This window comes from Pomacea canaliculata, linkage group LG4 (assembly GCF_003073045.1).
Source record: "Pomacea canaliculata isolate SZHN2017 linkage group LG4, ASM307304v1, whole genome shotgun sequence".
Taxonomy (NCBI): Eukaryota; Metazoa; Mollusca; class Gastropoda; order Architaenioglossa; family Ampullariidae; genus Pomacea; species Pomacea canaliculata.
The window spans coordinates 26,609,855-26,625,340 of record NC_037593.1 but is presented as its reverse complement, the minus strand read 5'-3'; the positions used below and the strand labels follow the sequence as shown (position 1 = coordinate 26,625,340).

Sequence of the window (15,486 nt, the reverse complement as noted above, 5' to 3'; positions counted from 1 at the left end):
AACACATTAAAATTCTTAAAAGATTCTTCCTATTGGAATTCTTATTAAAATAATGATACCCAATGAGTTTCAAGTAATCGTCTACTTTGCATTTTATGTTTTTCTCTCGCTTATATGAGACAAGAACCCAAAAGATAATAGAATGTCATTTGTTATGCAGATGTTTTTAGTGCATGCTCAGCTATAGTGAGCATTGCCTTCAGGTGGGCTTAAAGTCGATATGCGGTTGATCAATCTACATTAATGAGAGCTTTATGTTTACTCTTTTTATTCTCTTGATATCACGCTTGTTAATAGCATTGTCACGCTCTCACACATAGAGGTAGCGTTTGTGTGCTCATGTGCATGTGTTAGATATGCTTATGTAAACATGTGAACAGGTAACACCTGATCAGCAATAACATACTTTAATTCTGAGATGTTTTGACGGAGCACACACCTGGTAAGCAGTCCTGCAATTACTAAGTAGCAATTATTGATGCACAAATTGTAAAGGAAAGATTCTATTAGATATTGGTTTCACCACTTCTTTTGTAAAAGACAAACATTGCAGCCTAAAGCAACTGGAGGCCGAGTTTATCTCAAAGTATGATTCTTCTTCCATGCACACTGCTCCCAAATATAAGCTTTACCCACTCTAAGCATATTGCAATTATTGATACAGAGATTCATGCAGTCCACTGGAAAAAGCAGGTCCTCAATTTGTTCTATATCTCTCTCTCATTTTAATGATCTTTAATCTGGCGTGCTTTTGCTGTAAAATTCGATTTGTTCTAACATTTACTTCACATTACTGACATGAACATTCTGAACTTTTTACCGTTCAAAGTCATATAGGCATTGTCAAAAAACGATTGTTACCTGCCAGATAAGCAATAAGCTCCAGAGTGTAAAGAGTTAATGTATGTGGTGTTAGTCTAATGTGAACTATCTCAAAAATGAGAATTTTTACAATAGTGCAGTCTTAAAAAAGCAAAATAAATTAAACCAAGACAACATATTTATCCAGTAGCTACCCTGACTGGTAAAATATGCTTATATCCTGCCAACCTCAAGCTGTTCTAATAAACTTGATGAACATGAAGCTCTGCAGAAATGGTGGGATTGAAAGATTGCAGTATGACATCAGTCCTTGCCTGAACAGAACAATCCTGTTTCTATTTCTCTTGCTGAGGACCTTTTCTGTGCCACACTGTAGTTCCATTGACATGCTGCTCTCCTGCTATATACCATAAGGCTGTTCCTAGACTGACTATCCTGCACCAAGATCTGTGAAAATGCCTTTTGGTTTGGGACGAAGGTCTTCTTCACCTAAAGTATCCATTGCAAACTGCACAGAAACAAGAACAGTATGAAATTAAAAATGTCTGGAAATATAACTGGACTGTTGACTCAATAGTTATATGTAAAGAGATACAAACTTTTACTGGAAATCTGTATATATATATACCTGCTTGGCATCAGCACGACTAATGTCTCCACGACACAAAATCAAGTTGATTAGTTGCTCCATGCGAATATCTGGATACTTCTGGGCAAACCCCTGAAATGGAAATAAGATGTCACCCACAGACTAGCAGCTAGCATCAATCTACACACAATAAATAAGTCTAATAAATCTTTTGGTAATGTGACACATAATTAAACAAATGTAATTTTCTAAAGTCTATGTAATAATTTTAGACGTGTTATGTGTTACCGTCACTTCAAGGGATAACATGGAAGTGTCCCTCAAGCGTAAAACTTCCGCCAAGGCTGGAAGAACATCAAACTGATTGCCTTCCTGTTAAAATATAGAGAAAGAGAATCTTTCACAATTTCACTTGCTGTGATAAAATTAACAAGCTTGAATTGGTGGAAAAGAGTGGTAACAAGTGAAAATATGAATATTATGTGTGTCTACATGGCAGAACTTGAAACTTTAAATTAGAGAAAGTAACAAGAGTATAAGCAAGTTCTGGCGTACATCTCTGAAAAATGACCTAGATTGTTTTCCAATAATGCAAAGAATTGGTCAAAGGCAGAAAACAGCTAGTAACTTCATACCAGTTTGGGAGCCAGATCTTTGAACAACTTGTGCATCTGCTCTGCTTCTCGACAGATTTTCTCTGCTGAAGCACGACGTTCATCATAGTTTTTGAAGGACAGTTTTCTAGCAGGGTTAAAAACAGCAATCATGTACCCACATGAATATAATATGAATATAAAGCAGAATGCAGGAGTGTGCTTGCGTTGTCTATTCTCTATATAAATCCTAACCAAACTGGCAAAAGTAGTCCTTTTGTCATAAGGACACAGTCTATGCCTGGTAAATGTATTTTGCTTTAAAGAATTTTTATTTTCATGTCATCTAGAACCACAGGAAGAAAATAACTCTGTAACACATCTCTGTTGGACAGTTCACATAAACCCTCTCCCAGCCAAGGCCAGGTACAGTCCAACCCCAGTAACAGAATGTACTTTGTTCCAGAAGTGCTCCAATAATAAGTAATGGGAGCCACATTTCCATCATTCTGATGGGAATAATTCCTACCTTGTTTTGGCATACCTGAAACCTGGTTACTCACTTTCATTATATAACATTTATATACCTATCTTACTTTATAACTAAATCCTAAATAAAGTAGGTTAACTTATTTGGGAAAATGCCATGCCTTTGTTTACACATGTGGTAGTTTGCTGGTACAGATAATGATTAAGGTTCTTATAAATTTGCTCATGGTCCATGCTTTTAAAAAAATGATTTTTAGTCTTGTTTTTTAGACCTTTTTTCTCTTCTAGTTTGGTCTGGTGGTTACAATCATGAGGTAACACACTAAAAACCTTGACTTATAGTGGATAGTGGGAATTTGTATACCAGGGCTTTTGATACCAAGATTTGACTATATTCCTGCTAGTATAGTAATAAAAGCTCAATTAGCTCTACACTATCAGTCATGTTTGAGAAGAGTTTATTTTAAAAAAGAATTAATGCATGTGTTCCCTAAATACACATTTGTCTAAGATTCTCAATATACCTTGACAGCAAGGCTCGAAGATACTCTCGTAGAATTCTCTTTTGTCCTTCTTGTACTAAAGACTCAAACATACGGGGCTTGATGTGGACAAAATCCTGGGCATAGTCTGCCCATGTGGCATATAGTGTCCACAGCATTTGTGTTGGCCATCCTATAAAAAGGCAATAGACATGTAACAAAAGATCTTTTAATTCCTCTTGCAATTTAAGAAGGTAAAAGCCCCCACATTAAATTATTTCTAGAAATAAAACAATCTAATCTTAAAATAAAAAAAGAAGTGTTCTTTGTTTTAACAATTCATACGTCTAGATACTGTAACAGGACCTGAATGTCACACTGACAAACTTTGGAACAAGCTACAAAAGTTATTACCTGAGCAGCTGTAATGCATGAGGATTTTTTTTCAAACAAGATCCCATTGATACATGCATGATCAGTTATACTATGCTTAGGACTTGGAATGCAATTATACAGACTGACCAGTTACGTGTCATAAGCTCGTTGATGCAGTTGCTCTCTTTTAAGTCAGTATGAAGTTCATCCAGCAGGATTCCACAGCTGTGGTATCCAAAATACACATGCTCACAGATGTGAGTGCGCATGGAGACACACATCCATCCACACACACACACACACACAGAGACAAAGGCAAACACACAATGATGACAACAACATATGTTACAGAACAAGGATAAAGTGGTAAAATGCTTACAAATTGTCAGTAATGCCATCATTATGTCTATTTTTCATCATGGGCTTGATCATAGATGGGATAAGCGTTGTAATCAGTCATTCTTATAGGAAAATTTTCTTGTTTACAGTGACTTCCTAATGTATCCCTTATGAGGATTAGCCTTGACTCCTGGACAATGTACTTTGAAAACCGAGACCTGAATAAAAGTTGATGAGATATACATTTTAACAAAGGTATAAAGCCTTTTCATTTTTCAGCTATATGCTCACACTGTGCAGGAGATATTGCTGAAGAATCTTTTAGGTAAAGAAGATTTTCCAAAATGTAATTCATACCACTCATTTCCAATGGCCAAGAACTGTTCTGTCAATTGCTGGAAGCGGTCTTTGCGGATCATTTCTGTGTCCTCTTCAACCCCTTCTTCCTCATACTCATCATTCTTTAGATAACGACGGCGAAGCATACGCATGTATTCACCAAAGCTCAGGCAGTTGTTGATATTGGCTATCTGATAAAGACATAACTTATGCAAGTTTATATCACATAAATGACTGAAATCTAAAACTCTGATGTCACTTAAATGCTTCATCAAAATAAAAACACACGGTCCCAAAATAAACCCCAATTTTTTAAACTCTAAGGCAAGATTTACACCAAGCAAAGAATAAGATAGCAATGACAAAAATGGTTGTGACCTTCATTTTTTTCCCCATACTGTAACGTTAACATTTATTACCCACTTCCCCTGACAAACACATAAACAGTGTACAAAGCTTGAAGTGAAAGCTATCCAAGTGTAAATACTACTACTCAATGACAAAGAATGATTACTTCACATGCACATTCACAATCACAATGCTCACCATGTAGTGCACAAAAAATTTAGGCTCCTTTCTGTCTGCCATATGTCGCTCCCTGTAGATCTTTATCTCATCTGCAAAGTATATATATATTAATAAAACGTGCATCCGAATAAAATCACACACTGTTTTCAAACTTTACTTCTTTTTTTGCTTTAACAACACTAAATATTTCTCTACCAAATGTAGGACAAAATATAGGGAAAGGAAGTCCTACAGTCTAACACAAAATTCCTCCTTCTATTACTGTCTAATGACCAGTCCTGATAAAGACACACTCCAATGCAAACACTTCTTGTGAACCTTGGTACTTGGTTGCAGATGATTGGTCTTTCCTCACGTTTGCATGCACATGCATTTTTGATACTATCTTTGCTATTTTTGTTTACCCTGCCTCCTTCCCAATCATTTTGAAGTGTCCTGCTGCATTTTGTTGCTCAGAAAGATAGATATCAATGAGACCGATATCACAGATACATATGGGGTTGTTTATGATCTATTTGATCCTTCTTTGATCTTCCTGGATGCTTGTTTTCTAACTATTTATATACATGCACTCAAAAGCTTTTGCAGCAGGAGAAAAGCATACTTTTGTACTCAGTTGCAAAGCGGTTTAGCTCAAAAGTGAACAGTTCCAGAACATTCTTCACAAGCTCCTGGCTAATAATTTGAGCAACTTGCAACTGTAACAAAAAAAAAAAATAAATAAATAAAACAAACATGTTATTGCAGCTGGAATTCAAAACACAAGATAACTAATCTATTACTATAATATCTAAACTACAAAGAAATCCATTTTCTTAGATGAATCCCAAAAAAAACAAAATGTAGTTTAAATCTTATACCTCAGCTCTCGCTCTCTCTCACTCATTCTCTCTCCCACAGAGTAAACACACACAAATGTAGTGTATATCAAAAAGAAAAAGAGAGCAAAGGCTGTTTATAAGGAAGAAAGATACAAACATAGCCAGTCACCCAGTGAAATATACAGATGGACAAAGCTAACATCCCTTACATTCTGTTCCATCATCTGGAAAATAATGACAGGTAACTGAGTGTTATAGTAGCCATCACCATCAGCCTCTGGTTCTTCAGCCTTTAGCCAATCCTGCACACACACACATTGAAATTTTTAGCAGGGTGATAGTTTACAACGGGAGAAAAAAGCCACTTATTTACAGGAACATTTTACTACTTCTTTATGATTCCTAATACAGAAAATCTTAGTAATTTGCACTGCCAACATGTTGATAAATGCAATACCTTCACATCAGAACGCAGTGTATTTCGACTCCATTCTGAGATATTCTGTCCCATATTTTTCATGTATCTGAAATATGAAAGCAAGTTTCAAATATGTTGTGGAATCTTGCAATAAGAATTCTGTTCAGAGGAGTAAGTCAGCACATAAAAATTAATAATGAAAAACAATAGTGAGTCTTCTACATTCAAGAGTGACATCTTTCAATTTTTTCCTAACATTTGAAAACAAGAATGATCTCGCTGACATTTTTTCCTGACATACTGATTCTGCAGGTGGCGAATGACGTCCTGCTCAAGCAAAGGTCCCAGATCCTTTACATCAATATTGACATCAGGGTGTCGCATCAGCTCTGGGGAACTGAAACAAATGTGAAGTGTTAACATAAAACTGCCTTGCCAGCTGACTGAAGCAAATGAAAATATACTTGTGAGCATCCAGCTAGATCTAAAACTGGTGCCAGAGATAACAAGAATTTGATTTTATCGAACAGGACTCTAGTTATTGTACATATTTACAACTTACCCCAACCAATGTGTGAAACTATGAAAACATATATGATACCAGCAATAAAAAAAATGACAGCATCCTATGCCAAGTGGTCAAAATGTTAATTCAAATTATGCACCTTGAAAAGATCATAGCTGTCATTAGCTAGTTCATGTTTTTTCATCATGGAAAGTAGAGTGTAACTGAACATAACTTGCGGGGAACATTATACTTCTGTCTCAGATCTCTCAAAGCAACAGAGAGAAAGAGGAAGACAGAGAGAGCACTGTACTTACTCATAAGCACCAACCCACTGAAGAAGGGAGACAATCTCATTGCCCTCTAATTCCTGGTGGATAAGTTCCTGTAGCTGTAAGGCAGGTTCATGTGGTAAAATATTCAAACTAGAATTAAAACACTTTTAGAAATCTTAAAATAACAATACACAGGCTTATAATGTTACTTAACAATGATGTGAAGGTAAAGACCATTCATAATGAATAAATATGTTTTGTAAAATAAGTATTATCAGCAATGCTTCAGCAAAACCTAATTCTTCAATCAATGGCTAGTGACAATCAAATAATGGCATGATTCGGATCAGGATTCTTACATGCTGTGACAACCCCTTGTGATACATGGTTGTGTAGCGCTTGACAACATTGTACTCTGGGGGACACACAGGAGGCAAAAGTGTCTGTAACCAAACAAGACCTACAATGAATATTTCTCAGAAAATCAAAGTATTCAAAACATTTTTTACTTTCGAAAGAGTCATCTGAAAATAATTTTGCACTTGGGTTAGCCTTTAAGCAGAAGTATAAACATTTCCTGTTCCTGAACAGTGATATCTTCCCCTCCATCACCACCACTATCGTTCCCCCACCTTAACAAGTTTTAGATCAACAGCTATTGAAACCTTAAACTGAATATACAAATTTCCAGATGGGTATAAACGAAATTTCATCCACCTTGACAACTTTCAGGTCATCAATCATGAGCTGCCGCAAGATCTCCAAATGTCTGACCAGCCACATTTTATTTTCATCTCTTGACTCTAGTTGGCTACCTTCCATTCTGCACAGAGATGGCTTCCATAGATTAATCAGATCTGACAGCGCCAACAAATAGTTAACATCTTCATCACGCCATATTACTGCATGCTCACCCACTCTCCTCCTGCTTCTGTCCTCTATTTAATAAATAACGATAATGTTTATTAATATAGCGCCATATTCTAGCCCTATGGCATGCACATGGTGCTTTACAAAGAATGATTTGTCTGCACGCATGCACACACACACATGGATGCATGCAACATAATGTGCTATGTTTTCTACAGAATGCCATATGGGATAATGAAAAAATGTAGCTAGCAGTTGCTCTCAACTTGCCTGATTCACTTAAAAAAACTGTAATGCAGGTTGCAAATGCTCCTATTCACACCACTGTTCCAATCATAAAATGAATCATATGGGTGCTTTTATACATCGTTTTGGTCAGATGCCTTATGAATATAATCGTCATAAAAATAACACTCTATTATGTTCGCTTTATCACACAACTTTTCGACCTGCTTCTGATGACTTAAAACTTCTCCTTACCTCTGAGAACAAAGTGAATGGTAACCTTTATAACACACTAGCAGGTTCAAGTTACACTAAAAACTCTATACAGCACAAAGATTAACACTCATCGGAGCTCCCATGTATGCCAGTATATGTACACACAAACAAATGTACAAAGGCATGCACATTCACACCCACAAATGTATTCATGCATACACACAGCATACTTGGCTGCAATACTCTGTTCTAAGACTTTGAAGCACTGGTCTCTCCATTTCTTAGGCCGTCCAGGGGGCATGAACCCTGGGTGATCCTTTTTCTTCATCCATGCAGCATCCATCCTGTACCCCCAAAAATATTACACTTGTCAGTATAGCTAAATAACCTGTTGTGAAGAATCTTCCATGTATGCTATTCATCCTTGTTGATATTTCATTATACATCCTTTACATCTTTTTACAGATGTTGTACCTTCTTCTTCCAAGAGCACCAAAAACCTTAAAAATTAGCCTCCCTTTCATTTCCTTTATGCAAAGAACATGTTCCTGCTTAACTGCATCTGTTTTGCAGAAAATTTAACATTACACACATTCATCCTGCCAGTACAAAGCACAAAGCAAAAAATATTCAGTAAATGATAGTTCCCTTTTGTTAAGCCCATCATCTATACTCTCGTTAAGCAGACACTTTCTTTCAATAATTCTGAGCAATCACCTTTCTTCTCGTTCAATTATACGTAAGGCTGTAACAATGAGCGTTGGCTCACGACGCACAGATATCAACATCCGCTGGATGATCACCCACAGCTGCTTGCCGAGTTCTTTAGACAGCTCTTGCACCTCCGCAAAGTATTGATTCAGCATCTGAAAATGAAGGCCCTGGCAACATTATTTCTGATCCTAACATTAGCTCTTCGATCAAGCCATATGGAAGATATTAAATGGGTTTCAGTTTACTTAGAAAGGAGCAGGCATGCACATTTCATAGATTTGGTGCTGGTTCTCAACCTGTAGTGACAGATGTCAATAATGGTTGTTCTTTGGACCCTCAAACCACTGTACTATGGATGGAGCCTCCTTAATCATATCCTTGGCAATATGCTGATTTAAGCAACAGCATAGATGGATAGCAACCCTTTTAAATTCTGTTTCCAGCCCTTTTAAATTCTGTTTCCTTGTCCATGCCAATCTGCCTTACCAGGGAATTCAATAACTTGTTGTGGTGGTTTCCTTCTACTTCTATTTTTAAAAATTTTTTGTGAATAGTGTTCATTTTTTAAAGAAAATAGACTGAGGTAAAGAAAGTGAGGCAAAGGACATCAGAACCACATGGGCTCAACTGAAGGGGGCTGCCCAAAACCGGTCCACTGCCCTATGCTCCACAAGGGAGCAACAAGGAATAAACTAACTAAACTAAAAGACCTGGATGCAGAAAAGGTCAGCGAAAAGGAAAAATTCTTTTGCAATTATTGTTAGCAAATATCTCATCAGGGCACACATAATCAGAAATGAATATAAAAAGAAATAATGACAAACAGTAAAAGCAATTCCCTGACCTTTTCTTTTGTTAGGTCATTGATAAGATGTTAGACACCCCACTTTTCTCAGGGACAGCTTTTATGTGAGGGCATTGCCCTTCTCCTATAACTCTTGCTGCTTTCAGATGCCACTGGGTTCAGACGCCAGCGGTCTAACCACTTGGCTATACACTTCCTCGAATTATGACAAAAACAAGCACAGGCACTTTCAAAATACAAAATACCCCCCACCCAGATTTTTAATCCCTTTTATCCCCTTTTTACCAATATCACTGGTACTCACATGCTTGTCAGTGGGGCTCTGATGAGGCTGCTTGTGCAGCTCAAGCAGTAAATCGTCTCTTGACCTCTCAAGATCTGTAAGACTGAAAAGCATAAAAAAAAAAAGTAAATTTTAGACCCACAGCTGCAGGTTGCTCTTATGAATATGGCTGAACTAAGGGATTGTAAGCTAAGAGACATAAAGGCTTTAGATGTCTTCTACAATGCAAATATTGCATGAAGAGGTTGCTTGCCCCATGGCCTGGACAGATTGTCTACCCCATCGCCCATGCTGCCTCTTGGTGGCCCAGATTATTTTTGCTAAGTTGCTGCAGAAGATCAGTAATCATCTCTCACTGGTTAAAAAAAAAGGTTTTGCTGAAAATTGTTAAGCACTGACTGTTTATGGGCCTGGAGTAGCTTCCCTTCACTGATGAGATCCCTGGTCTTTTTCACACTCTCTGGCACTGTGAAGATGTGCTTCAGATTCTCTTGTGCTGCTGTAAGCTGTTTAAAAAGCCTGAGCTTAATGCTGACCCAAAAGCATGCTTAAACAAACAGTCACACAGAATTTAATCCATCCCACTATCAAAAGAAAGCAGCATTAGCTATATCACACATGGAGAAAAACCAGATTCTGAAGTGAGCATGAGAAAAAGAAATGATCCAGCTTATGCACCTGTGCTACTGTGTAAGAAGTTGCTCGATTTCTTGTGAAAATTCCTTGCTATATGTAAAAGTGTATCAGGTCTTTTTTCCCTCCTACAGGTATCACTATTTGAAGTTGCCCATAACTAGAGATCTATTAAGAGTTTGTGGAAGGGGTTCGCTGGCTCAGGGTCCTAAAGCATAAACAGGGAGAAGTGGTGTTGCATTAAGACTGCTTTTCTTTTGTAAGAGATTCAAACTGTTATGGAGACTAACTATAGTGCGCAGAAAAGGCAGGTCCATGTAATAACATGAATACAGGGTGTGATGGGGGGGCGGCATAACCATGTTAGTAGCACTTTAAAGATAAACATTGAAGGATAATACTGTCATTTATTGCCTGGCAAATGACAGCCAACCCAGTTAAGATGCTGCATGGTGTGGATTAACATTTTTGATGAATTTACAAGAAAATCATCATTGTATGTTTTTGAATGTTTAATATTAGATTGAGCTAAATTTTAAGCCACTTAAACCAAACTAATGAGGTTTTCAGTAAGTATAAATAAAATCTAAACAGCTGTTTATTACCGAACAAAATTTACTGTTTTCCTCCATTAATGGCTTCAGGACTTTGTGAAGTGGATCAATAGCCTTGTATGCCTCTTCAACTTGATCCAAACTGCAATTTAAAGAAGTTATTCTCCTCACACACTAAGAAAAATTTTGTTAAATACATCACTGTCTTCTGTGATTATAGTTCATGAAGCTTAGAATAAGCTACTCATTTTTAAGTTCAACAACCAGTCATTAAGTAATCTTAGATTTTATTCTGGTCCACATGCATAGTATATGATGGTGCTGTGGTAATGCAGCATAAATCTCACACACACACATATACACACATACATGCACAATTCATCCATAATGCAGGCATACCAAATAAAGGAGCTAAATTCTTTGGATATTTATTGTAAAAGTCACTGATGACAACAGTGATGTTAAGGCATAAAGCCTGAATGGCCTGCACATGCTTGAAAGTTCATCAATAGTGTTGTAGTATTGGCTTCCAGATGGATGTAGGCAGCAACAAACATGATGGAGGAGGACCCTCATGGTTAATTTAAAGTCTGACAGTTGATAGCCAGATATTCAAGCATGATTGTGAGACTACAGTTGTGTCAACACACCTCCTGTTAAGTCACCAAAAAGCACAAGCCTCCTTCTTTTGCTTGCCAGTAGCTTCTCAACAATGGTTAGATCTAGACTGAATCATGAAGGGGAGTAAGTGTGTGGGAGTTGGGGAGGAGAGGGATAAAGTTGAATCTGGCTTGTCATGTTGCAATAAAGTTTCTGGAAAAACACTTACTGAAGCATCTTGATAGTTCTGTCTGAATTCAGCGGGTGAAACAACTCATCATGCTTGTTCACAGAGAGTGAACATGGGACAGAATGATTGCTTGGAGAGGTGGAAGGTCATACATATTAAATCCAGACACAATGAAGTCAGCTTAACAGCACAGAAAAGTTGGCACTGATTTGCAGTTTGATGTTGCTATAATGCAAAGCAGATCTTGTCAGCTATAGACATACCTACAGGCTACCTGCCCAAGTAAAGCAGCCCAAACAATTGCCCACCACAAAACCTCATCACCCTATGCTGGTGACATCTTGTATCGTTAATTGATAAATAAAGTCAATAATACCTTTTACATGATTTAGTTTTTCTAGGAGCTTTTAATTCATGAAAGCTAACTATTTCAATAATTTCAAGAATAAACATTGTTAAAATGTTACCTGTGTTTGATCTCATATACATCCTGGAGAGCACTTTGCAGCTGATTCAGTCCAGTTCTCACGCCATCAAGTTGTGATTGAACAGCAGTTTTCAGCATTGCCTCAACTGATGCCTGGAGAAAGATACATCACATCATGACAACATTTTTCAGCACTGGCCAAACAAGACAGATATATTGAATGTGGCTCTATTTGTTGTTGCATTATAGTGGGACATTGCAGAATGAAGCAAAATGAACTAAAATGATTTCTTACAGATGTCTTGAATTTGATGATAAGACAAATCATCCACAGAGATAGAAATAAGGTAAGGGGGGGGGGGGAGGAAGAATTCACCAATAGCCAAAGATGAAGGCAGAAGAAGTATCTTTCAATGTAGTTTAAATGCCTTGTAAAATGAAAGAAAATAGGACAAGTGTAGCACTCTAGAAATGAACTAAGTTATGTCTTTGTTTGTAGAGGATAGGGATTGAACAACTCCCAGGACTGTCCTTTTCTCCCGCTAGCTGCGTGCGTAATAGCCAGCCTTGAACTGCCCACCCACAGCTACTGGTGACTGGACCTATTGTTACACCAGAAGTTACAAAGTTGCATGAGCCACTTTGTTGTGTTCTTGTATGACTAGCCCCCCCTACGTAGCCATCAGGGACTGACGTGTTGGTTACACAAGGAATCCTAAATTATGAACACCCAGAATAAAAAAAATTGTTAAAGTAAAGCCCAAACTTTTAAATTTTATATATAGGACAGAAAGATCAGCATAAGCTGGTAGGTAGGTCAGGTCAAGGCTAAGAAGGCAACAGTGCTACAGCATAAAAATCTTGGTCAGCTTTACTGTGCATTCTTTTTGCGATCTTTCTTATTACACTTACAAAAAGCAAATTACCAAAATAAGTTTAAAAGCACAATGCTAACAAAATGTTTTTAACAGATGGACTTTTATGATTTTGCATGTCAATATTTCAATATACCAGAATAATGAAGGTTACTGCTATCCACACAATACCTTCTTTCGGGCAACTCTTCTCTTGTATTGGTCTACTTTCTCCAGCTGATCTGGTCGCTATAACAAAAATACAATTCCCAAAGTTTATTATAAAATAAGGGACTAAAGCACCATACATCTACCATCTCTGCATCCTTATATAGAAAATAATCTGTGAAAAATAATCTGAGCACTTCTTGTTTATATCCTAAGAAAAAAAATTATGCAATCAGTGCTAATTCATAAAATTGTGCTCAATTTATTTTGAATAAAATTACCATTGGTTTCTTTTTTCATAAGCAAAGCCCCAGCGCCAGTTTTTTTTAAATTATTAAACAGAAAATGAATGTTACATCCAAGATCATGTGAATAAAGGTTGTTTAGATTGTTTTTTTGTAAAGTCTACTCCGTCAAAGTGATATATCTATCTCTCTCACATACACATAATGTACATTCATCTTAACCATGCACAACAGTGAGAATGTAGTTACTGAACAGGTATTTTCAAAACAAGAGAGTCTTTAACGCCCTCTTGAAACCTGTCATCACCTGCAAAAGACTGGCAACATGTTTTGCAGCTGCTGCTCGGGCCTCCACTTCCAGACGACCAAGATCCAAAGGTGCAGGAGCTGGTCCAAGACGAGCATCAGGTGGTGGTTCCTCGTCAAAACTCATTTTGAGTGAGCTGACAAGTATGTAAACTGCTGGGGCAAATCTGTAACATGAGTATTTAATACTTTTTATTCCATACGTTGCAATTGCTGAAGTCATGAACAATTCGAGTCAAGCACTGCAATGAAAATAAAAAAAAGAAGAGGGGAAAAAAATTAAGTTCCCTTTTAAAGTGATGAGTCCAGTGCACAGAGGCAAGTTCAGTGCACATAATGAGATAAAATCAGAATCCAAACATGAAGATAGAACTAAGACCTGAAGCCATTATATGCCAATATTTTCCAGTCTTAGCATACATTCAGTTCCCATTTTAAAATTAAGACTCTCCTTTTTATGCTCTTAATTGAAAGTATACCCTTGTGTCTCTTTCCATCTTTACTTTCTCCAAACTTAAATCGAAATACTTGAATATTTCACTGGTTGCCTATCACTAACTGTATCACTTACAGACTGGACTGTCTTGGCTCCATCACCGTGTTCCAATTACTTTTCTTCCTGCCTCCCCCTCCTGACTTCATCCTGCTCATTTCATTTTTTAATACAATCTGACTCCACTTTCCCTGCACTATAATATGCTGATCTTCCTTTACATACATTGTTCATTTGCTTGGAACACCATTGCCTCATCTGCAAAGTTGTCTCTTTAAGTGGTTTCAGGTGGTTACCCAAGATTCATCTCTTAAAAATGTCTTTCAAACACTTCCCAGCGCCTTTAATTCATTTCATGAGAACAGTATAGTGTGCTTTACCAGTATCATAATGATGGAAGTAAGATTTATCACCCCCAAACCAAGCCATGATTTTATCAGGAATTGACTATGACTAGCTAAATTAACGAAAGCGTTCAAGTACTATATATAGCTCTTGTCGTCTATTAAGAGTACTATAAATTAAGAAATATAAATAATTAAAATTGTCTGAAACAAGGCGGTGAGAAAATAGAAATAAAAATGAAAAAGAAACAAGACGTTTGAGCATGAAAAATCCAAGGTGTACTAAAGTAAACATAGAACTGAAAAATAAAAAGGTGATGATGTTGCGGTGGACTTTCAATGTTTTTGTAAAATGAAGCCGCTTTCAATTATACAGGCTTTTCAAACGTCGAAATAAAAAACCAAACCACCATTTTATATAACTAGAATATTAAACTAAATATGGAACGAATATTAATCTCTAACAAGTGATTTTCTTTTTTTGAGAGAGCTTTTTTTTTTAAGACAAACAAAACAGGTGGGCGGTGTCTGTTGTCGCTGTGCATGCATTTGTGTCAAACGGGGCGTCTGCTACAATTAGAAGTGTCTTTGCTGCGCACATTGGTATTCATTAAAGCTCATATTTACAAAAGATCATTTTATTCTTAAATCACAACTTAAATGGTAAACTCGTTGAAGTTAATGTGCAACCTACATTCATTCGACGACTTCTTGCACTAAAATAGTTTATAAGTAATGAATCGCAGCCATTTTGATATCAAGTCTCGCATAGCCACGAGAACTCTCGTGAACTAACGAACAGACATTTTTTTCGTGGGTTTTGATTCGTAATATAAACTTCAATTCGTTTAATCCTTTCTTTCTAAATTGATTAAAACTATTTCTTTTTGAACTGAAAAGAACATTTTTGTGTAAAGTTCTTTCAAAATTATCGACTTCCGTCGCTTTCATGACATCGAGTCATGACCCAGTACAGCAGTTAAG

At 36.9% G+C, this 15,486-nt stretch overlaps 1 protein-coding gene across 1 annotated transcript; it reads right to left on the bottom strand.

The window, feature by feature from the left end:
• Window positions 1-391: 391 nt before the first annotated feature.
• Window positions 392-15,289, bottom strand: LOC112561877 (exocyst complex component 3-like). The gene is given in 25 exon segments (XM_025234702.1): window positions 392-1,330; window positions 1,451-1,543; window positions 1,700-1,783; window positions 2,047-2,152; window positions 3,018-3,134; window positions 3,136-3,168; window positions 3,498-3,575; window positions 4,047-4,219; window positions 4,575-4,645; window positions 5,161-5,254; window positions 5,587-5,679; window positions 5,835-5,901; window positions 6,097-6,192; window positions 6,618-6,691; window positions 6,935-7,018; window positions 7,293-7,398; window positions 8,117-8,230; window positions 8,604-8,752; window positions 9,710-9,791; window positions 10,088-10,194; window positions 10,927-11,017; window positions 12,133-12,245; window positions 13,139-13,195; window positions 13,667-13,832; window positions 15,197-15,289. Coding segments are annotated over 24 exon segments (2,286 nt in total). The 5' UTR covers window positions 13,793-13,832; window positions 15,197-15,289; the 3' UTR covers window positions 392-1,252.
• Between the last annotated feature and the right edge of the window lie 197 nt (window positions 15,290-15,486).